General features: G+C 40.1%; 1 protein-coding gene across 7 annotated transcripts in view; it reads left to right on the plus strand.

The window, feature by feature from the left end:
• Nucleotides 1–22,514, plus strand: part of ZNF410 (zinc finger protein 410) — a 49,476-nt gene that overhangs the window by 25,350 nt on the left and 1,612 nt on the right. For 3 of the 7 annotated variants that reach the window (XM_003987814.5, XM_019833279.3, XM_045060205.1), the window contains 6 exons: nt 6,843–6,993; nt 7,601–7,782; nt 12,122–12,211; nt 15,199–15,324; nt 16,063–16,203; nt 17,647–17,774. In XM_003987814.5, coding sequence (XP_003987863.1) covers nt 6,843–6,993; nt 7,601–7,782; nt 12,122–12,211; nt 15,199–15,324; nt 16,063–16,203; nt 17,647–17,774 — 818 coding nt within the window. Of the gene's footprint in view, nt 1–6,842; nt 6,994–7,600; nt 7,783–12,121; nt 12,212–15,198; nt 15,325–16,062; nt 16,204–16,497; nt 16,703–17,646; nt 17,778–22,514 lie in introns of those variants that run through there. The other 4 variants (XR_002158782.2, XM_045060206.1, XM_003987815.5 and 1 more) reach the window with 4 other exon arrangements.

A 22,514-nucleotide genomic window follows, 5' to 3' on the forward strand; every position in this document is an offset into this window, starting at 1 on the left:
ATTCTCTAATAATTATTTGTATTTCTGTGGTGTTGATTGTGATCTCTCCTCTTTCATTCCTGATCTTATTCTATTTGGGTCCTCTCTTCTTTTTGAGAAGTCTGGCTAGGGGTTTATCAATTTTGTTTATTCTTTCAAAGAACCAGCTCTTAGATTTATTGATCTGTTCTACCGCTTTTTGGATTCTATATTTATTTCTGCTCTAATCTTTATTATTTCTCTTTTTCGTCTGGCTTTGGGCTTTCTTTGCTGTTGCCTTTCTAGTTTCTTAGGTGTGAGGTTAGGTTATGTACTTGGGACCTTTCTTGCTTCTTGAGATAGGCCTGAATTACAATGTATTTTTCTTTTAGAATTGCCATTGCTGCATCCCAAAGGGTTTGGACTATCATGTTTTCATTTCCATTTGCTTCCATATATTTTTTAATTTCTTCTTTAACTTCCCAGTTGATGCGTTCATTCTTTAGTAGGATGTTCTTAAATTTTTTTTTTTAATGTTTATTCATTTTTTGATAGAGACAGAATGTGAGTGGGGGAGGGGCAGAGAGAGAGGGAGACACAGAATCCGAAGCCAGCTCCAGGCTCCGAACTGACAGCACAGAGCCTGACGCGGGGCTGGAACTCACGGACTGTGAGATCATGACCAGAGCTGAAGTCGGACGCTCAACTGATTGAGCCACCCAGGCGCCCCTAGTAGGATGTTCTTTAAACCTTTATGTATTTGGGGACTTTCCAGATTTTTTTTCTTGTGGTTGATTTCAAGTTTCATAGCATTGTGATCTGAAAATATGCATGGTATGATCTCAATTCTTTTATATTTGTTGAGGGCTGTTTTGTGACCCAGTATGTGATCTATTTTGGAGAATGTTACATGTGCACTTGAGAAGAATGTGTATTCTGGTGCTTTAGGATGAAAAGTTCTGAATATATCTGTTAAGTCCATCTGGTCCAGTGTGTCATTCAGAGCTGTTGTTTCCTTACTGGTTTCTGCCTAGATTATCTGAGTGGAGTATTAAAGTCCCCTATAATTACAGTATTATTATCTGTACATGTGTTTATGTTTGTGATTAATTGATTTATATTTTGGGTGCTTCCACATTGAGGGCATGAACATTTATAATTGTTAGCTCTTCTTGATGGATGGATCCTTTAATTATGCTATAATGCCCTTCTTTGTCTCTTGTTACACCTTTGTTTTAAAATCTAGTTTGTCTGGGAGCACCTGGGTGGCTCAGTTGGTTAAGCGTCTGACTTTGGCTCAGGTCATGATCTCACAGTTCGTGGGTTTGAGCCTCACATCGGGCTCAGTGCTGACAGCTCAGAGCCTGGAGCCTGTTTCAGATTCTGTGTCTCCCTCTCTCTCTCTGCCTCTCCCCCACTTGCACTCTGTCTCTGTCTCAAAAATAAATACACATTAAAAAAATTTTTTTAAATCTAGTTTGTCTGATATAAGTGTGGCTACTCCAGCTTTCTTTTGACCTCCAGTAGCATGATAGATGGTTCTCCATCCCCTCACTTTCAATCTGAAGGTGTCCTCAAGTCTAAAATGAGTTTCTTATAGGCAGCATATAGATGGATGTTGTTTTTCTATCTGTTCTGATACCCTATGTCTTTTAATTGGGGCATTTAGTCCATTTACATTCAGAGTTATTATTGAAAGATATAGATTTAGTGCCATTGTGTTCTTTGTAGGTTTCATGTTTGTGGTGACATCTGTGGTCCTTTATAGTCTTTGCTGCTTTTTACTCACAGAGTCCCCCTTAGGATCTCCTGCAGGGCTAGCTTAGTGGTCATGAACTGCTTTCTTTTTGTTTGTCTGGAAAAGCCTTTATCTCTCCATCTGTTCTGAATGACAGCCTTGCTGGATAAAGGATTCTTGGCTGCATATTTTTCCTATTCAGCACAGTGAATATTTCCTGCCACTCACTTCTTGCCTGTCAAGTTTCAGTGGACAGGTCTACTACACTTATGTGTCTACCCTTGTAGTTTGAGATCTGTTTGTCCCTGGCTGTTTTCAGAATTCTCTCTTTATCTTTGTATTTTGCCAGTTTCACTATGATATGTCGTGATGCTGATTTTGATTTTTTTTTTTTTTTTTGAAGGGCGTTCTCTGTGCCTCTTGGACTTGGATATCTGTTTCCTTCCCCAGGTTAGGGGAGTTGTCAGCTATAATTTGTTCAGATAAACCTTCTGCCCCTTTCTCTCTATCTTCTTCTGGAACTCCTGTGATATGGATATTATTTCATTCCATTGAATCACTTAGGATTCGAATTCCTCCCTTATGGTCTAGTAATTTTCTTTCTGTCTTTTTTTTCAGCTTCATCATTTTCCATAATTTTATCTCCCATTTCACCTATTCTCTCCTCTGCTTCTTCCATCCTTGCTGTCACTGCATCTAGTTTATTTTGCATCTCATTTATAGCATTTCTTTTTTTTTTATTCCAACGTTTTTATTTATTTTTGGGACAGAGAGAGACAGAGCATGAATGGGGGAGGGGCAGAGAGGGAGGGAGACACAGAATCGGAAACAGGCTCCAGGCTCCGAGCCATCAGCCCAGAGCCTGACGCAGGGCTCGAACTCACGGACCGTGCGATCGTGACCTGGCTGAAGTCGGACGCTTAACCGACTGCGCCACCCAGGCACCCCTCATTTATAGCATTTCTTAATTCATCAAGACTATTTCTTAGGTCTTTGATCTCTGTAGCAATAGATTCTCTGCTGTCTTCTGTGCTCTTTTCAAGCCCAGCTATTAGTCCTATGAGTGTTATTCTGAATTCTTGTTCAGATATATTATTTATATCTGTTTTGAGAAATTCTCTGGCTATCATTTCTTCCTGGAATTTCTTTTGAGGAGAATTCTTCCATTTCATCATTATGACAAGGTTTCTGCCTTTTATGTGTTTTAATAGCTTTTGTTATGTGTCCCGCACCTGTGAGTGCTATATTAAAAAGGGGTCGTACACTGTCCAGGGCCTGGCACTTCAGGAACTGTCTGGAGTGTGTTGTGTGTACTCTGTTGTTGAGTATTTGGCTGCTCTATCCCACTGCTCATAGTGGTGGATTGTTTGGACCTTCCACCAGGTGTGCTTTGATGTGTTTGTTGAAGTAACCTTGGAAAAGAGGAAAGTGGGGGAGGGAGGGAGGGAACCTTATTCCATACAAAGAGAGAAATGGAAGGGGTGAAAAAAAAACAGGCAGAGAATCAAAGAAACTGTAAGGCTTAATCCAGAGAGAGAGAGAGAGAGGAAAATAAAGAAGAGAGAAAGAAAAAAAGAAAGAAAAAAAGATTTTATATATATATATATATATATATATATATATATGTGTGTATATATATATATACACACATATATGTATACATATGTATATGTATACATATATGTATATATATATATATATAAAGATCGATCAGAAATCAAATCAGAAACCGTGAGCCTGATTTCAAAAGGGGAAGAAAAAAAAAGAAGAGGGTAGAAAGAAAAAGAAGGAAAAAGAGAAGGAAAGAAAAGAAAACAATAACAGACTGACATACAAAACCACAGTCCAGTTGTCTGTTGGGGCCTGGAACAGGTGGCTGTGCTGGTCTGCAGGAGAGGCCGTCTGGTTTGGTCAGTGTCAGTTCCACTTTGGTAGATAAGCAGTTGCCAGGCACGGAGGGGTGGGGTTTGGTGTAAGCCAGTGGCCTCCACTGCAGGCTGCTCTCCTATTCCCTGAAGCCCCACTGTGTTGGTGATGGGGAGAAAAACGGCGACACCCCGGTCTGTCCTCCCCAGACCGGGTGTCTCAAACCACACTGTTCAGGCAGCCCTCACAGAATAGCGCCGTGGGCGGCTTGTCCTGTTCCACAGTCTCCCATGCCTCCTAGGTGCTCGGCTGGCATTCAGAACCCACTGTCTTAAAGGGTCCTGCTTCGTGCAGACCTGGTTCTGGGGTAGCACCACTCTGCCCAGCCGACACAGGGCCTCTGGTTGGCAGGTGCCTGCAGGATCTTTTGTCCTTGGGGGGGCAATAAACCCTCTTCCCACAGTACTCGAGGGAAGGGACTGTTCTCTCCCAGTGCTCCCTGAGGTCGCTACTGTGCCCCAGGGCTGGGCTCCCCTTTCCCCCCAGACTTGTGCACACAGGGACATGTCCAGGCCAGTGCCGGGAAAGTCATGTACCCCTGAAAACTCTGATCTTCACTTCTAAGGCCGTTTGCAAAGTAGAAACGGCAAAGTAGAAACTCCTTTATTTCTTGTTCCCCATTCATGCTCTTGAGAGGTTTTTCTTTTGTCCAAACACAATACTATGCTTCCTTCGCCTCTCTTTCTCTTCCTTTTGTCTCTCCACAGAAGGGGTCTCCTCCCCTCCATGTCTATGCTGCCCACCATTTTATCTTTCTCAATTCACAAACACACACCTCTGTCCCACCAAGCTGTCTCTGTCCATCTGTAGAGATTTTTCTGTTATTCTGCACTCTGTATTCTGTTCTAAGTGTTCTGACCTCAGGATAGCTGTGTTTGAGGCATGAGGGAAATCCCAGTCCCCCTACTTCTCTGCCATCTTAACTCCAACCTGAAATTTTTATTGTTTTGATTAAAAACGCATTTAACATTTTTTAAAAATTTATTTTGTGACACAGCAACAGTGTGAGTGGGGGAGGGGTGGAGAGAGGGAGAGAGAGAGAATCCCAAGCAAGCTCTGTGCTGTCGGCACAGAGCCAGCCCTGCATGGGGCTCGAAGTCATGAAACCATGAGATCATGATCTGAGCTGAAACCAAGAGTCTGATGTTTAACTGACTGAGCCACCCAGGTGCCTGTACACATGCATTTTAAATCATGAAATATATTAATTTAATATTGCTTTTTACCCACTAACATATAATGAAATGATTTTATTCAGTATTTAAATGGATTTGTAAGATAAATATCTTTGTTGTTATTAAAGCCACTTTGAGAGTCCTGTAGCAGTTTTTTAGAGCACATCTTCACTTCCATCTAAGTTGACTGAAATACAGAAATATTTACATTTTGTATATGATGCAGTATATCAGGGGTTAGTAAAGGGCCAAATAACCAACCGTTGTGTAAATAAAGTTTTGTTGGAACACAGGCATACATTCAAATTGTCTATGGCTGCTACAGTGGCAAAGTTAAGTAGTTGTGACAGAGACCATATGGTCCTCAAAGCTGAAGATATTTACTGTCTAGCCCTTTACAGAAAAAATTTATTGAGCCATTCTATATATGATACTGTCACTGGAAATGTTATCCCAAATGCAGAGGCCTTTCTCACATAACTGTGGGATCTTTAAAATGTTTACAGTGTTATCTGACATGCTTAGTATGAGGTGTTGAATTTCCTTGTCTTTCTCTTTTTTAGTGAGGGGAACCATTCATCAGAGGATCTCTATCCAAAACTAAAATAAATAGATACATAAATAAATACATAAATAAATAAATATCCAAAACTATCATTGGCTGAGGTCCTTTTAAGCTTATCCGTCTTCTGCAAACAGTGCTTTAGTGTTTTTAAGGGAGTGGTTTTATGAGGACTCAAATACAAGGCAACCCACTATTTTCTGAGCAATTTTTAAATTTCATGATTATATCAGTGTTCTCATTGTATCTATAACATTGAATGCACAAAGCCCCAAATGTCACTGGTTTAAATTTCTATATTAGCATGGGATTTCTACAGACCTTTCATTAGACATTAATTGCCTGGAGCTCTGGAGTTGGTGGGAAATTTCCTGTTGCAGGAAATTTTAAAAATTTACCTATGTGCAGGTATTTTTCAATTAAATTAAAAAACTGTGGGACAACATTAAGAAAGAAAAAGTTAATATTAACTAGCAAAAGCCATCTTAGTTGAAGTGTACAGCAAAGGGAATGTAGGACAGGAAGAGAATAAGATTAATAGACGGGATGGAAACTGATCAGTGGTCGGGTTCCAGGGAGTGTGGTGGGTACAACATTTATTATCCCTATTCTTGGCTTTTGAGAGGGAAATTTGGAAATATAAATCTTATTCCCGAGGTATGTATAGTAGAAAAATAAACTCCATATGCTTGAGGAAAATGAAAGAAAAGGAGTACCACCTGTGAATCTGGGATTTATATAAATTTTTAATTAACTGATTTTCTTTAAATTTAAGGGAGGAACCTCCCTACGTGCTCCTTTTCCCTCCTCCTTTTATTCTTTGAACAAAAAACTTCAGTAGATGTTACCTTTAGCTTTTTAAAATGTGTTTAGAAATTTTAAAATCAGCTGAGTTCTTGCATTCTTAAATTCTTGCATTCTTTAGTTTTATAACTAAAAAGAGGTAGCACAGGAAATTGGAAGGTTATTCTAATTCTCTACAATGATAGAAACAGCCAAATTGACCTCAGAAGATAGAAATCTAAGAATGATCATTTACAAAAGAAACCACAACCTTAAGTCCACAACTAAGCCAGAATGGCTGCTCCTCCTAAAATAAATACAAGCTTTGTAATACCTAGAACTTGAAGTCATCTTTAGCACCCCACTCCGGGTATTGATGTATCTGCTACCCTGCCACTTTGTGTAATACAAAATAGGTTTAACTCTCCTATTTTGATACGAAACCATGTGGACATTTGCCAGAGAGGCCTAGGCTTGTGAAACAAAGCATGATGGCTTTTGATAATTCTCTGGATTAAAGGGTTAGGAACAAATTGCTCACTCACTTCTGCCGTTAAATGGATATAGAGAGAGCTAAGGAAGCTGAAGATAGATATCTGCCTGCTGATCATTAGGAGTAAAATATAGGAGCTTTATGGTTTGAACCAAAGTACCTCAACAGGTTCCTTCTCTAGATTACAAATATGTGACTCTGTTACAGGAGAGAATGTCCACCTTGGTTCTGGAGATGGGCAGCCCAAAGATTCTGGGCCCCTTCCTCAAGTGGAAAAGAAACTCAAATGTACAGTTGAAGGCTGTGACCGGACATTTGTGTGGCCAGCTCACTTCAAGTACCATCTCAAAACTCATCGGTGAGCATATCTGAGGTTCCATGCTTAGAGGTCAAGAACAGGGATGCTTCTGGAGGAGCTTGTCCCTCAATTGACAAAGGAAAGCAGGGGCTCCAGTTTACTTGTGATTAAGATGTCTTTTGTTCTTTAATAGAAAGATTGCGTTGTCTCATTTACCTCATTCTTTACAGATATTTAGTAAGACATTTGGCACCTAAATGTGCCAAAACATAAAACATAATTTTTTGGGAAACTTAAAAAAAAAAAGTAAGTGTGGGCCCTACTCTCAAACCTATGAAAATCAGTATTCAACAAGTAAGGTGTGGGCGCCTGGCTGGCTTAGTAGGTAGAGCACGCAGCTCTTGATCTTGGGGTCCTAAGTTTAAGACCCACATCGGGCGTAAGATTACTTTAAAAAAAAAAAAAAGGGAAGGCAGTCCTGGGCATCTGTAGTTTTAGCAGACATCAGGTGATTCTGACATACCTAGGTTTGGGAGTTACTGTCTGCTTTGAGAGGCAACAGGAGCTGTGACTTGCCCTTTCTAGCAAAGAGCATTTTCAGGTATTGGTGCTTATGTGATTTGTTTTTGTTGGTTTGTTTTTGTTTTGTTTTGTTTTGTTGTTGCAGAAATGACCGCTCTTTCATCTGTCCGGCGGAAGGTTGTGGGAAAAGCTTTTATGTGTTGCAGAGGCTGAAGGTGCATATGAGGACTCATAATGGGGAGAAGCCCTTTATGTGCCCCGAGTCTAGCTGTGGTAAGCAGTTCACTACAGCTGGAAATCTGAAGAACCACTTGCGCATCCATACAGGTGTGTGCAACCCCAACATTCCTGCAGGCAGTCTACCGCTTGGCTCAGGGTTTGCTTGCCCATCCTTAGAAAGGCTCTGAGGTGGAAATAGAAATGAAGGTCTAGGGTTGTTGTTAGAACTCGAAAAGTGGAATTTCTTTTTTTCACATGCTTCGTGGCACTTTTCAATTAATTCAGTCACATTTATTGACTTTTCACCTGTGTGTGAGGAATGGACAGTGTTAATTTCTGCCTCTAGGAGCTTAAAGTGTAGGAAGGCATATAAGACCTTCTCTGATAACAATGATATGATGAGATATGGACAAAATTAGTATTGCTAAATTTCTTCTAATGTTACTTGGTTGTAATTTTGGTCAGTAATATTTATTGAATTATACAAACCATACAGAGCCTCTCCTAGCCACCAAATGGGGTAAGGTGGGGGGAAATACAAAAGCTAATTTTAACCCCTGACTTTGAGGAGTTTGCTTTCTTGTTAAAGCCTCACAACATGAGAAGCAAAATGGAAGAGTGACTTGATTTGGGTCCAATGGCATGTTAATACCAAAGGACCACGATAAAAATACCTTGACTCTCATTCTGAGAGTTTAAGGGCGACTTTCCAAGCCTAAAATGTGCTGAGTCTCTTGTCAGAGTTTAATCACTGAACCAAGACTGATCTCTGAGGATGTGTAACTGTTCTTCCCCCTCTCTTGCCACTTTCTTTGTCTCTTCTTTATTCTTGCGTTGCTAAAACAATAGCAAATACAATTAAAGGGCATTAAAAAGTGAAACTTGTTCCAGGTATGTCCCTATGATTCCTGCTAGAGTGCCATTACCACTGGATATGTTTTAGGGCAGAATAGCTGTGTTCTCAGCTCTTTCTTGAGAGAGTAAACTATACTTGCTCCAAGAAGCAGTTTGAATAAAAGAACAAGAAAAACATCTAGCTGAATAGATTAGGGAAGAAGTAGGTAGAGTTCACCGTACTTGATTTTTGAATTCATTAACCCATTCATCTTCGTGCTGCTCCTTATGTTTGTAGATTTGATAAAACTGAACATCTTAAAATGCTTCCTTTTACTTTGGGGCATGACCTTATTTTCTGTCTTCATTCTAGCTCTTTCTAGCTCTCCCTTGTTAATCTCCTCTAATTGTTCATCATTTTCAGAATTTCATGTTTCTCCCATTTCACTCTGTGCTCTCTCATTGCAGTCTCAGGGCTCAATGTGATCATTTCTCCCTGGATGCCTTACAGATCTGAGTCGCCATAATTAATATAATAATAAAAGTTAGCATTTATTGACACAATTTAATATGGGTCCGGCACATACACATTATCCCATTTAATTCTCAAGAATACTTTATGCGTGAGATACTGTATTTGTTGATGAAGAAACGGGAGATTAAATAACTTGCCCAACATTACACAGCTAGGAAAAGGCAGGGTTGAGATTTGAATTCTGATCTGACTCCAAAGCTCTTACAAGGATTTTGATTTCAAATGCTGATAATTCACCATTATCTCAAATGTCAAAACTGAGCCACAGTTTTGGTCTTTATTAGTAGTAACGATAGTAATTAAAGCTACCAATTTCAGTGGCTTACCATGAGGGCTGACTATGTGCCACACACTATGCTGAAGATACTTGTAGTGTCTCAGTTCTCAAAATAATCTTTCGAGATTGTATTGTGTTAATTTTATAGAGAAAAAGCTGCTTCTCAGAGAGGTCAGCTATCTTCCCTGTACTAATAAGTGGTGGTGTCAAGATTTGAACTCAACATTAATGGACTCATGCTCTTAATCATTACGCAGCATTGCCTCTTGACCATCCTCTTCTCCTGTGTCTTTTCCTTTCAGCAAAAATCACCATCCTCTCAGTTTCCAAATGCGAAGGCCATCTCACCTAAGCCAGCTTGATGCAGTGATTCATGCCACTAGATTCTGATGAGTCTTGTTCTAAGGCTGTAATAACAAGTATATTATTCATTTATTTGGCAACTTTTGAGTGCCTAGCATTTTGGGGTAGGTGTGAGTATATAAACATGTTTTCAGAAAAGTTACAGACCACTCACTGGAAAGTCACAAACATTAAACTGTGGTACAGACTGAAAGAACAGTATAATCTAGAGCAGTGTTGTCCCCCCTTCCATGCCCAGCTCCCCTGTTGTCACCGTGTCAGCTTTAGTTGCCGGGTAGGGAAACTCGCTCTTCCAGGGTTTCTCCTTTACTCTCACACTGCTGCCACACTGACAACACTTCTGACACCAAATGTGTGAGGATTTTTCCCATACCAAACAATTCTCTGCAATACCAGCTGGGTGTCCTACAATTTAACTTAATTCTAACACTGTCTATCTGTAGATAGCATCAGATCCCACAGATCAAGGGCTCAGTCCCACAAGATTGTTCCCACACTGCTTCAGATGGCAGTTGCAAGTAGTAGGTTCCCACGTTGCTCACAACTTCTGTCTGACCAGGCTACAAATCAGAAGTTCCCATGATCCTCCTTTGGATTCAGTTATTTGTGAGAACATCTCATAGAACTCAGGGAAACACTTATTTACATCTACTAGTTTATTGTATAATAAAGGATATGCTAAAGGATACAGATGAATAGCCAGACAAAGAGATATATAGGGTAAGATCTGGAAAGGTCTGAAGTACAGGGATTTCTGCCCGCATGGAGTTGGAGTGTGCTACCCTTCTGGCATGTAGTTGTTCACCAACCAGAAAGCTTCCGGACCCTGTACTTTGGGAATTTTATCGAGGCTTCTCCATGTGGGCATCATCGGTTATTAATTTCCATGTCCAGCCCCTCTTCCCTCTCTGGAGAGCAGGGGATGGGGCTGAAAATCCCAAGCTTCTAATCATAGCTTGGTCTTTCTGGAGAGCAGCCCTTATCTAGGAGCCCACCCAAGAGTTACCTCACTAGAATAAGAGACACTACTATCACCTAGGAAATTCCAAGGGATTTAGGAGCTCTGTGTCAGGAACCAGAGGCAGAGACCAATAGGTATACTTCTTATTTTACACTTGCTATTTTCTGAACTTGTCCTGGGCACTCTTAGTTTCAAGGCTGTGCTCACACTGTTCTTTGTGCCTGAAATTCCCTTCCTTCCTTGTCATCTTTTAAGATCAGCTTAAATTCAGCTTCTTTAAAAAAAAAAAAAAAAATACCACAATTAGAATTCCTCTCTTTTCTAAATACTTACAGTACTTTTTTTGTACAGAAACTTACATTAAAGTTATGTATGAATACATTTCTTTCTCTCATACTAGTCTGTGACCTTCAGATAAGAACTGCATCTCTGATTTTTTTTTCCACTTATTTTGAAATAATTATAGACTCATGAGTAGTTGTGAAAATAGTACAAAGAGGGGTGCCTGGGTGGCTCAGTCGGTTAAGCATCTGACTTCGACTCAGGTCATGATCTCACGGTTCATGGGTTCAAGCCTCACTTTGGGTTCTGTGCTCACCTCTTAGAGTCTGGAGCCTGCTTCGGATTCTTTGTGTGTGTGTGTGTGTGTCTCTCTCTGTCTGCTCCTACCCCACTCAGTCTCTCTCTCTCAAAAATAAAGAAACATTAAAAAAATTAAACAAAAAAATAGTGCAAAGGATTTTGTTGTGTGCTTCACCCAGTTTCCCCAAAATGAGACATCTTATGTAGCCACAGTACAATATCAAAACCAGAAAGTTAATAGTACTTTCAGTCTACAGACCTTAATTAGTTTTTACCATGCATCTTTGATTTTTAAAATAACAAAGTAATACTATAAACAATGAAACTTCCAGAAAAGCACAAAGAAGAAAGCAAACCATCCATAATACCACTGTCAGGATATAACTACCTTTAGCATATTGTTACAGGTTTTTCTTTATACTTCTGACTGAACACCTGTTTTTGTTTGCTTTATAGAAAAGGACTGTGTAATACCTATTTTGTAACTTGTAGAAATCTCTACTTTTTAGTGGATTTAGAAACTGAATCATAAAGAGAATTGATTGAAAGTAAAAATCCTGATAGCATATATGGTGTTGATCTTGATACCCTCAAAAGGGATGGGATTACTGAAGAAGGTAGGTCATTGAGCTTGGGGTCAGCCCTTGAGCCAGGTGGGAGAAAGAAGTATGATGCTCAGAGGTAGCCACTCTAAAGAAGAGGGCAGGACTAAATGGTGGCTGTCCACTAGGAGATCACTGAGAGATGACACTTGCTGAATGGCCCAATTGAAATTATATAGCATGAATTCAAGAAATTAGAGCAAGTCATTGGAAACAGAGTAAGATTAATGGGAAAAGAGAGTAATAGTCAATTCAGCAGAAGACTGAGTCTTTAACTTATTTTCTGTCTCTAGGAGAGAAGCCTTTCCTTTGTGAAGCCCAAGGATGTGGCCGTTCCTTTGCTGAGTATTCTAGCCTCCGAAAACATTTGGTGGTTCACTCAGGTACTAGAACTCTGGCCATTCATAGATTTCAGGGAAGGTGGAGAACCAAAAGTGTAAATGTGTGGGAGGGGGATGGTATAAAGAAATCTAGAGGGGGCGCCTGGGTTGCTCAGTCAATTAAGCTCTGACTCTTGATTTTCAGCTCAGGTCATGATCTCATGGTTTCTGAGATCGAGCCTTGCTTCAGGCTTCATGTGCTGAGCACGTGGAGCCTGCTTGGGATTCTCTCCCTCTCTCTGCGTGTCCCTCCCCTGCTCCCACACATGCGCATGTGCATGGCCACACTCAACAATAAATAAATAAACTTAAAAAAAAAAAAGAAATCTAGAAAGTAACAAACTGCTCAACATAAAGTTCGCTTCTCCTCATGACAAAATTAAAAATCAAGGTCTTAATGATTGAATTCAAAGGGTTGTATAATCAAAGGGAAAAAAACTGATTTTTCTTATTTTCAGCTTAGCCATTGACTGAATTGCTTTCTAATTCAGAGCTTTTCTGAGGAGATTTATTTGCAAATTTATTTGCCACTGTGCTGGGTGCTTTATCAATTATATCAGGTATGGACCATGGAGGTCCTTCAAAGCAGAGACTTGCCAAGGCAGAAGTGAACTCAAAGTGGAGAGATTCTAGAACAGAATCAAGTAATTATTCGTTAGCCACAGGAAGTATAGGGAAGCCAGAACAGGAGGAGTGGAGAGAAGGAACTGGAAGTTGTTTACGATGAGGGCAGTGAAGCAGTTCAGTGGGAATGAGGGAGTTGGAAAGATGTAATCAATCAGGGGCATGAATTTCAGAGCTGAGCTTGTAGGAACGGAGCAGTTTTTTATATGATGACAAGTTCTAAGCAGAGGTGGCAAATGATAACCTGTGGCTTAGATGTAGACTTCTACGTAGGTTTTGCTTGGCTTATAGAGTGTTTTTATTTTATTTTACTTAATTTTATTACATAAAATTATTTCAAACATACATAAGAGTAAATAAAGATGTCTTCTTATATAACAACAATACTATTATCATACCTTTCTGGACTAACAATTTCTTAGTTTTATCTCATACCCAATCCGTGTTTAGTTTTTCTTCACTTTTCTCAAAAGTGTCTTTTAAAGTGGGTTTGTTTAAATCAGGATCCAACAAGGTTTAATTATTGTACTGAGTAAGTCTTCTCTAAATCCATCTGTACTCACTTTTTTTCTTTCATGTCATAGACTTACTGCATAATGGAGTTAGTTGGGTTTTATAGAATGTCCCATATTCTGGATTTGTTGGTTTGTTTCCTTTTATGTCATTTAACTTGTTCCCCTAGATTTTCTATAAAAGGAAGTAAGCCCTCAAAACCTCAAAGGTTCAAAGATTTAGCATGGATATGTTATAGATGGTCGTATGTGTTTCATTATTTATCACATCAGGAGGCACATAGTGCTTGGTTACAGAATTCATCAGTAGGTTCACGTGGTAACACCGTGATATTCACACTGTAAATTTCCCCAGCAACCTTTTGCTTTATGGTTTCATCTCTGAATGATGCCTGAATTGGTTATTTCATTAGGATATTAAAGTGGTAGGTTTCTAATTCTGTTATTTTGTTCACTTCGGCTGGAATTCTGTGTATAATAGGTCTCTTCTCTATGTGGTAGGGCTATTTGGTAATCTGTACAGGAATGGAGAATAAATATGTCATCTTTTTCTTTTAATTTCTTTTGATTATGAGTTTTCAAAATAAGAAATTGGTGCTCTTGTTTCTTCTAGTAGTGTCAGATAATTGCCTTTCTTTCTCATTAGTATTAGTTTGAATTCATGGGTTTCTGTATAGTCACTGTATGTCAATCCATTTTAGTTCTTTTTTAACAGCTTTTTTTTAAGACTTTATTTTTTTTAATTTTTTTCTTTTTTTTTGTTTTTTGTTTTTTGTTATGGTAGGAAAGGCCTTTATTGTTGGCAACGGGAAATTAAAAGAGGAGGGGGACACGACAGCTCTGGCTCCAGGGGTGGCTCCCCAGACCTACTCTTTCGCTGTCCTGGGAGAGCTTAAGACTTTATTTTTAAGTAATCTCTACACCCATCATGGGGCTTGAACTCACAATCCTGAGATCAAGAGTCTCACGCTCCACTGAGCTAGCCAGGTGCCCCATCAACAGCTTTTTTGATGTGTAATGCATGTACCTTGAAATTCATCCATTATAAGCATACAAATCAGTGATTTCTAGAAAATATATAGAATTATACAGTCATCACTACAATCCAGTTTTAGAACACTTCTGTCACACCAGAAGGTTTCTTTTTGCCCCCCTCGTTGTCAGTTCCTGCTTCCGCCCCCAGATCCAGGCAACCACTGGTTAGCTTTATGTCTCTATAGATTTGCCATTTCTGGAAGTTTTCTGGCCATTTCACTTACTTTTGTCACAGGCTAGTCCCTTGTAGGCATGTGTTTCTGACCCTAGCTCTAAGTGTGATTGTCTGAGTAGGTGGAAAGCCGACTGAGAGTTTTGGACTCGAGGACACAGAGGGTAGTTCAGATCGCCATGTGGAAGAGCCATCGGTGTAAACACTGAAGACTGTGAGAGTGGTGGCGGGAAGTGGAATAAGGGGGTATTATGAAGGCAGGGTTGGGATCCTTGAGGATGGTACGTGTTCTGGAGGTCCATGGAAGACTGTATCTGGAAAGGGAAGGAAGTATTTTACATGGCTGCCATGACCTGATACCAGAGGTTGTGAAGGCAGCAGTACAGTGGGTGTGGGAAGGATAGGGGCTGGGAGCAGTGAGCGTGCCAAGCTCTCCTGGTGAACTCTTCCTGCCTTCTCTGGTGTACTGAAAGTTTGGAGGCTGGGGGCCTCCGAGGCTGGGTGGAGAATGGGAGAAGGAAAAAGCCTCTTATGTTTAGCTTAACATTCTCTGGGCTTCTCTGTCCTGGTCTTGAATCCGTTCTCTTGCTGTCAGGAATGTACCCTGTCTTTTTGGCTACCCTGTCTTAACCTGGTCTCTGTTTCAGGAGAGAAGCCCCATCAGTGTCAAGTATGTGGGAAGACCTTCTCTCAGAGTGGGAGTAGGAATGTGCACATGAGAAAGCATCATTTGCAGCTAGGAGCAGCTGGGAGTCAAGAGCAGGAGCAAACTGGTGAGAAGAGAGGGTGTAGTGGAGGGCTATATCTTCTGGTTTCAAAAAGCCAAATGACTGGCATGTCTGGTTGTTTGGAAATTTTCAGATTCTGTGTTGGGGAGAAAGACCTGGTCTCACTGGATTGACTAGTGGTTTCCAATGTAGCTGTACAATAAAATCTATAAGCTTTTAAAATGTACATATTTGTATGTCTTGTCCACTCTTCATTCCCAAATAAAACAATACAACCTGATAAATGAGATTATTTGGGAATAAGATCCCAGAATCTGTAGTTTTTAAGTTTCCCTAGTGAGTTTGGTGGTAACTCGTGCTGATCCATGAACCAGCATTTGAGTATTACTGTGATAAAGATTTCTATAAGACAAGGTTTTAAACATTTTTTATGTATCAGTCATGACTCCCTTTTTACCCTAACTTAAATTTGATAACTCATTTTTATTATTTTTTTCCACGTGTTATTTTAATCAATTATTTTATTCCAAATACTCCTTTCCAAGGACACATCCATCCCATTTCATACCTTAATTCTCCACCTGCTGATCACAGGCAAGGATATTTATCTATGAGGCTCCACCCTTCCCTTCTAGGTTTACTCTTGCTCCCAAAACTAGGTAGCATCCAAGATACAGGTTGGCTTCCACTTCCGAAAGAAAAAGTCAGCTTCCCATGAAGGGAAATGGGGACCAGGCACAGCCTTGACCGCTGCATGTCTCTTACATCCTATTCTCTGTGCAGCTGAGCCATTAATGGGCAGTAGTTTGCTTGAAGAGGCTTCAGTAACCAGTAAAAACCTGGTGCCTATGAATTCCCAGCCCAGCCTTGGTGGAGAGTCCTTGAACCTACCAAATACCAATTCTATCCTAGGAGTTGATGATGGTAAGACTTTCAACTCTCCTTTATTTGGGGAAAATGGGCTGCAACTAGGGACTAAGGAATGGGGTTGTCTCCAAAATGGAGGTTTTAATTAATTTCATTTCTTGTGAGTAGCTGTGGTATGATTGAGTAGCATTTGTATTCTTTGTCTCTGGGATGGATAAGTGAATCTGTTAAAAAAAAATTTCTTTTTCGTTGAACAGATGACGTAACAAAAGAGTAACAAAAAATTTTAAGAAGAAAATTATCCATAATCCTAGCATCCTAGCCCAACTATTTCTATCTTTCCTATTGCAGTTTTGGAAGAACTTAACTTTTAAAACATTTAAACAGAACATAACCAGGTTTTACAGAGGAGATATAAAGCAATTTCTCCATACCTTCAAAAGCCATATCTTCTGGAGAAAAGAAAGGGCTCTCTAGGAAACAGTTGCTCCTCTCTGGTATAGAAATTTCACCCAAGTTACACAGGCCAGGCCCTCTTCTCTGAAAAACTTAACAGGTGAGGTCAGCATGCATTTATTCAGTGCCTACTGTGTGCCTGGCACCATGGGAAAGATAAAAGTAGAAAGCAGGGACCTTAAAATGTAGTTGAGAAGTCAAAATTTACATACGGGAGACAACAGTGAACAGAAAATAGTATATAAGCAAATGTTACATTGCACGGTGCAGTCTGGAAGAGCAGTAGGTATTGAAAGCCCCCCTGGAAGAAACTTTTAATTTTTTAGGGGGCTAAGTAGTTTATGTATGAACTGTTTCCAGAAGATTTTTCTGGTGATCTCACTTGATAAAGTCTGAGATCCTGTGTTTTAGTTACTCCTCATATCCCATTCAGTTTTGTGTATAGGTGACCATGTTTGTGTAACTTCTGTGTGGAGTCTACATGGGCCAGAGTGTGCTTCCACAACAAGCCTCCTCGGTTTTGTAAATGATACTAGTGGATAACCAAAGTGTAAGACACAGAAATTGCATGGAACTACTTTGCCATTCTTAAGGAAGAAAGTCTCAAGGGAGGAAGGGACACTGAGTACAGGAACTTTGAAGCCAGACCTAACTTCTTGACTTGCTCATATTACGCTGTTTCTATCATTGGTGGCTGCTTTAACGGTTGGCTCTGGTCTCCTGATTTGCCTGCATAAGCAGATTTTGCCCTGTTTCAATGCACGGTTAATCCAGTTAACAGTGCTAAAGCTATATTACTTTAAATTGGTATATTACAAAATGGTCAACTCTTACATCAGGATTTCTTGCCTTTCCTTCCCATCCCCCTTTTGTCGTACTTTCTAAATTCACTGGTAATGATTATCAGACAGGAATTAATTTGGAAAAAATATAGGAATATGGGTTTTTCAGGGAACAGTTTTTAGTGTTCTTAATGAGGCTTGATAATGCAGGTAGGTATAACTGTGGATTCACTTTTCATTGAGACATTTTCTGCTGTTTCAGAGGTGCTTGCTGAAGGATCCCCACGTCCCCTGTCTTCAGTGCCTGATGTGACACATCACTTGGTGACCATGCAGTCAGGGAGGCAGTCATATGAGGTTTCTGTCTTAACTGCCGTAAATCCACAGGAGGTAAATTTATCTCTTGCCCTTACTTTGTTTCTGTAGAGACTAATGTGGACAGTGGTTAGAGATCTAGCTTAGAAAATCTGAAACTGACTCCAGTTTCCCTTTCCTGGAAACTTTGACTAGAAGATCTTCCTTTAAGCTAAGCATGAGACCAGATTTGAAAGAAACTTGATTGTTAGGGTCTCCTGGATTGGGAGATTGGTCACGCACGGCTGGGTCTCTCAGCTTTAATTTCCTTTGTATACATACCTTACTGAATGATATCTGCTCCTACTGTTCTCTGCCTATGACATAAGGATATTGCTTTTATTTTATAAGGAAAATAATATCCTGGGACAAAGTGGTCCTTGAGCAAAAAGAGTAGTGACAAAATCATTGAAAGTAATCATTGTTCATTTTGTACCAGGCTGAACCAACTGGACATACAGGACATGTTCATTTGCTTGTGGAATGAGAACCATTATCTAAAGCAGGGCAAGTTTTAAGTTTATTCTAAGCACTCCCATCTTTATGGTCTTGGCTCCAACCCAGAAAACAGAATGAAAACTTGTCAGGCTTCTAGAATCTTAGGATATTTTATTGGTCTTTTGTCTTGGGAGTAAATGACTTCATCATGAGCTCATTTAATATGTATAAACTTTTGCCAAAACCTGGGTATCCCGGATACCTTCGTATTACAGTATCTCTTACAGTGCTGTCCCATCTTTTTCCCCTGTCCTTTCGATACCACAACTGTTGCAGTATTCAAATGACTGCATCCTATATTGAATATTCTTGATTATTCTGTAAGCTTCCTGGGGATCCTCAGGATCACAGGGCTTTGGCCATGCATGTTCATGTTTTTGCCAGGATCTTTCCTTGTATGTCATCATTATGACCCATTGTCTGAGTCTTGCTTGTATTATATTGAAAGTTTTTTTGCTATTGGTATCATTGGTTTTTCCTAATCCACTTTCTCCTGGCTACTGCTTTGGAACATGTCTCACCTATGAAGACTTCCCTTGTTATTTCCCCTCTTCATTTATGTGTTTTAAAATTTTTGTTATAGAAGTTTTCATAAAGTACAGTGAGAGAGAGTATAGTACTCATGTACCTATCACCCAACTTCAACAGTTAGCTTTCTACTGTTCTTATTTTCTCTCTTCCTACCTACAATTTGTTGCTGCTGTTCTGTTTGTGCTGGAGTATTTAAGATTTTTTTAAACATTTATTTATTTATTTTTGAGAGACAGAGCACGACTTGGGGAGGGGAAGAGAGAGAGGGAAACAAAGAATCCGAAGCAGGCTCCAGGCTCTCTGCTGTCAGCGCAGAGCCCAATGCAGGGCTCGAACCCTTGAACCGTAAGATCATGGCCTGAGCTGAAATTGGACTCTTAACTGAGCCACCCAGGTACCCCTGTGCTGGATGGAGTATTTAAAAGCAAATCACAGACATACCATTTCATTTGTAGGTATTTCAGGATATACCTCTAACAGATAAGTTTTTTGGGGGCGCCTGGGTGGCTCAGTTGGTTGGCATCCGACTTCGGTTCAGGTCATGATCTCATGGTCCATGAGTTCGAGCCATGCATGGGGCTCTGTGCTGTCAATGCAGAGCCTGGAGCCTGCTTCAGATTCTGTGTCTCCCCCTCTCTCTGCCCCTCCACCTCTCATGCTCTGTCTCTCTCTGTCAAAAATAAACATTAAAAAAAATTTAAAAAACAAACCTGGTTTTTTCATAGCTGTCTTTATCACACCCAATAAAATTAACGATTTATTGATATCCTCAAACAGTAAGTCTGTATTCCTTTTTTTTTCTCAAAATGTCTTTTAATGGTTGGTTGGTTTGAATTAGGATTCAGACAAGCCCCATTCATTGCATTTGGTTAATAATTCTCTTAATTCTCTTTATCTCTAATAGCCTCCCCCTCTTCCCCCCTGTCTTTTTTTTCCAGAATGGCTGTTTAAGGAATTGGGTTATTTGTCCTATACAATTTCCTACATTCTGGTTTTGACTGATTGACTCTTTTTGCTGTTTAATATATTTCTCTATCCAGAGATTTTCTAAAAACTGGTAGTTAGGAGCTTAGATTCATGTTTTTTTCCCCCTTCCTTGGCAAGAATATTTTATAGGTGGTACTCTTGCTTTCTGTTACAGTTCACAGGAGACATATGGTATTCAGTTGTCCTCTTACTAAGCTTAATGATTGACCAATGGGTTACATAAAAATTTTGGTAAACATTACTGATCATGGCCTAGATCAGTTTGTTTGTTTTTTTTAAGGCTTGCAAAATGGTAATATCCTAATTCCCTTTTTCTTTCTGCTTTTATGAACTGTGATCCTTCTGTCAGAGAAAAGCTTTCATCAACTACTGGATCGCTCTGCAATAGTTCAGAAAAATTATTTCTTTTTTACCTACTAGAAATTGTCATTCTGACAAGCCAGTCCCCAACACTCAGCCTTTTCCTTTTTTATATTTGAAACCTTGGAGCTTTTCTCTCCTGTATTGCTAAATACCTTTTTCAATGAATCATTCCAAGTTTCCTCAAATAAATACCAGATGTATAAAAACTTAGTCAAGGGGAGCCTGGGTGACTCAATTGGTTGAGCGTCTGACTCTTGATTTCGGCTCAGGTCACGATCCCAGGGTTGTGGGATCAAGCCCCATATTGGGCTCACGTTGCACTCAAGTTGGGCTCCACGCTGAGTGTGGAGCCTGCTTAAGATTCTCACTCTCTTCCCCAGTCCCCTCTCCCCCACTCGGGCACTCTCTCGCTCGCTCTTTCTGAAATAACAAAACAACAACAACAAAATGAACAGAAAACCTTAGTCAACAGGGTGCTATATACCTAATATGTGCAAGGCCCTCTGCTGGGTACTTGTTATACAATAGTAAACAAAGTACAATCGTTGTCTTTTATAGCTGTGCAAATGGTGCCCCTGGAGTTGTACTGTACAGAGAGCATGGGAAGGGTGACAGATCAATAAACTGGCAATTTTTATATGGTGTAGTAAGTGCTAGCCTTGGGGGAAGTCAGGGAATGAATTCTAGGTTTGAGACCTGAGGAATGAATAGCAGTTATCTTGATGGATAAGTGGGAGGGATTGGAAGAAGATAACAGGCATAAAGGTAGCAAGCAGTGTGTACAAGGGTAGAAGGTGAGAGGGAACAGGGCACACAACTATGGAATCAAAAGGGTTGAGTAGGATGGGATGTGGAATGGAGAGATGGGCTGGAATGAAAAGTGAAAGCAGGAAAGTTATGCTAGGTTCTCTCTTGAAGGGCCTTAAAGGACATGATTTTATCCCAGGGGCAATGGGGGGCCACTGCATGGTTTTAAGGGAGGTATGACATGGTCAGATTTGTGTATGCAAAAAGTCCAGCAATAGCACATTTTTTCCCCTTGGGCCTAGGCACATGGGTCTTGGAATTGGCTTCATTGTGTCCTTGTCTAGGTGATGCTCACTCATAGTCTCAGGCAGACCCAGTAACACAGATCACCTATAAAAAAAAAACAAAAAACTTGGCCTTCCCCCCAGGAGGACACTGAGGGTCTACAGGCCCTAAATACCCAGTTTCATGGTGGAAACCCCAAACTCTTAATAGGAAAATATTAACACAAAGAGGAAAGTGCTGCCCTTAGTGAGGCTGAAAGTCCTAGATTATCACTTTTCCCTCACGGGTCCTCGGGTCCTGTGTATTTACGAACACACCCTCTGTCTGAGCCTCACTTCTTTTGTCTCCTTCACTGTTACCTCTATTATTTCTCCTCTTACCACAGGCAGTTCCACTGCTCTTCCTCTCCTTTTCCTTATCGAGACAGGCTTATCACGTCATCTGATACCTTCATTTTTAAAAGCTACAAGGCCCTCAAGCCTCCAGGTTTAGTTCTCTTCCTCATCCAAGGTCCTGGTACTAACTGACCTTCCTCCAGTGAGTGAGGAATGTTGAGTCCTTAGAGATTCTCAGATAAAAGGCTATTTGCAGTCCTTAAAACAACAATGCTTATTTCAAATTTTTGGAGATAATCACACGCTGTAGATCAGACCTGTAAGAATCTACTTGTGCACTTCTACTTGGACCCCTGTAAATAGGCTCTAAAAGTAAAAACGTAACAAGAATATCAGAATAACCAAAGCAATTATCAGAAATTATCATGGGAGGGGTGCCTGGCTGGCTCAGTTGGTAGAGCATGTCACTCTTGATGTCGGGGTGGTGAGTTCAAGCCCCGTGTTGGGCATGGAGATTACTTAAAAATAATTAAGTAATTTTTTAGCACTACTTAAAATTTTAAGCACTACTTAAAAAAAAAAAAAAAAAACAACAACTCTTCTTAAAAAATAAAAGAAATTATGGGAAATATATCAAAACTACATCTTATTCAAATAGTTCAGATTGAACAATTTTTATTTGCCCTCGGTGTTACCCAGCCTTCTGCAAATCAGATAGAGGACTTATTGTGCAGGCCCAATTGGGACCCCAGGGCTTTGGGACCTCTGCTGACTAAAAGGCATCCAAGTGGGGTTCTATAGCCACACTGAGCTCATATTCTCGAATGCAGGAACCAGTATAAGTGATTGCCACCCAGCCTTCAATACAGAATGTCTTCCAAAAAAGAAAGAAACAAATTACAAATTCTTTAAGATTTCTCATCAAGTGTCATTGCTAATTTGAGTGCCAATATCTGGAACTTGACCTGGATTTAAAAGACACCATTCTTACATCCTAACAACACAGCATCAAATGAAATTTGTGGTTTAA

The sequence above is a fragment of the Felis catus genome, chromosome B3 (genome assembly GCF_018350175.1).
Source record: "Felis catus isolate Fca126 chromosome B3, F.catus_Fca126_mat1.0, whole genome shotgun sequence".
NCBI lineage: Eukaryota > Metazoa > Chordata > Mammalia > Carnivora > Felidae > Felis > Felis catus.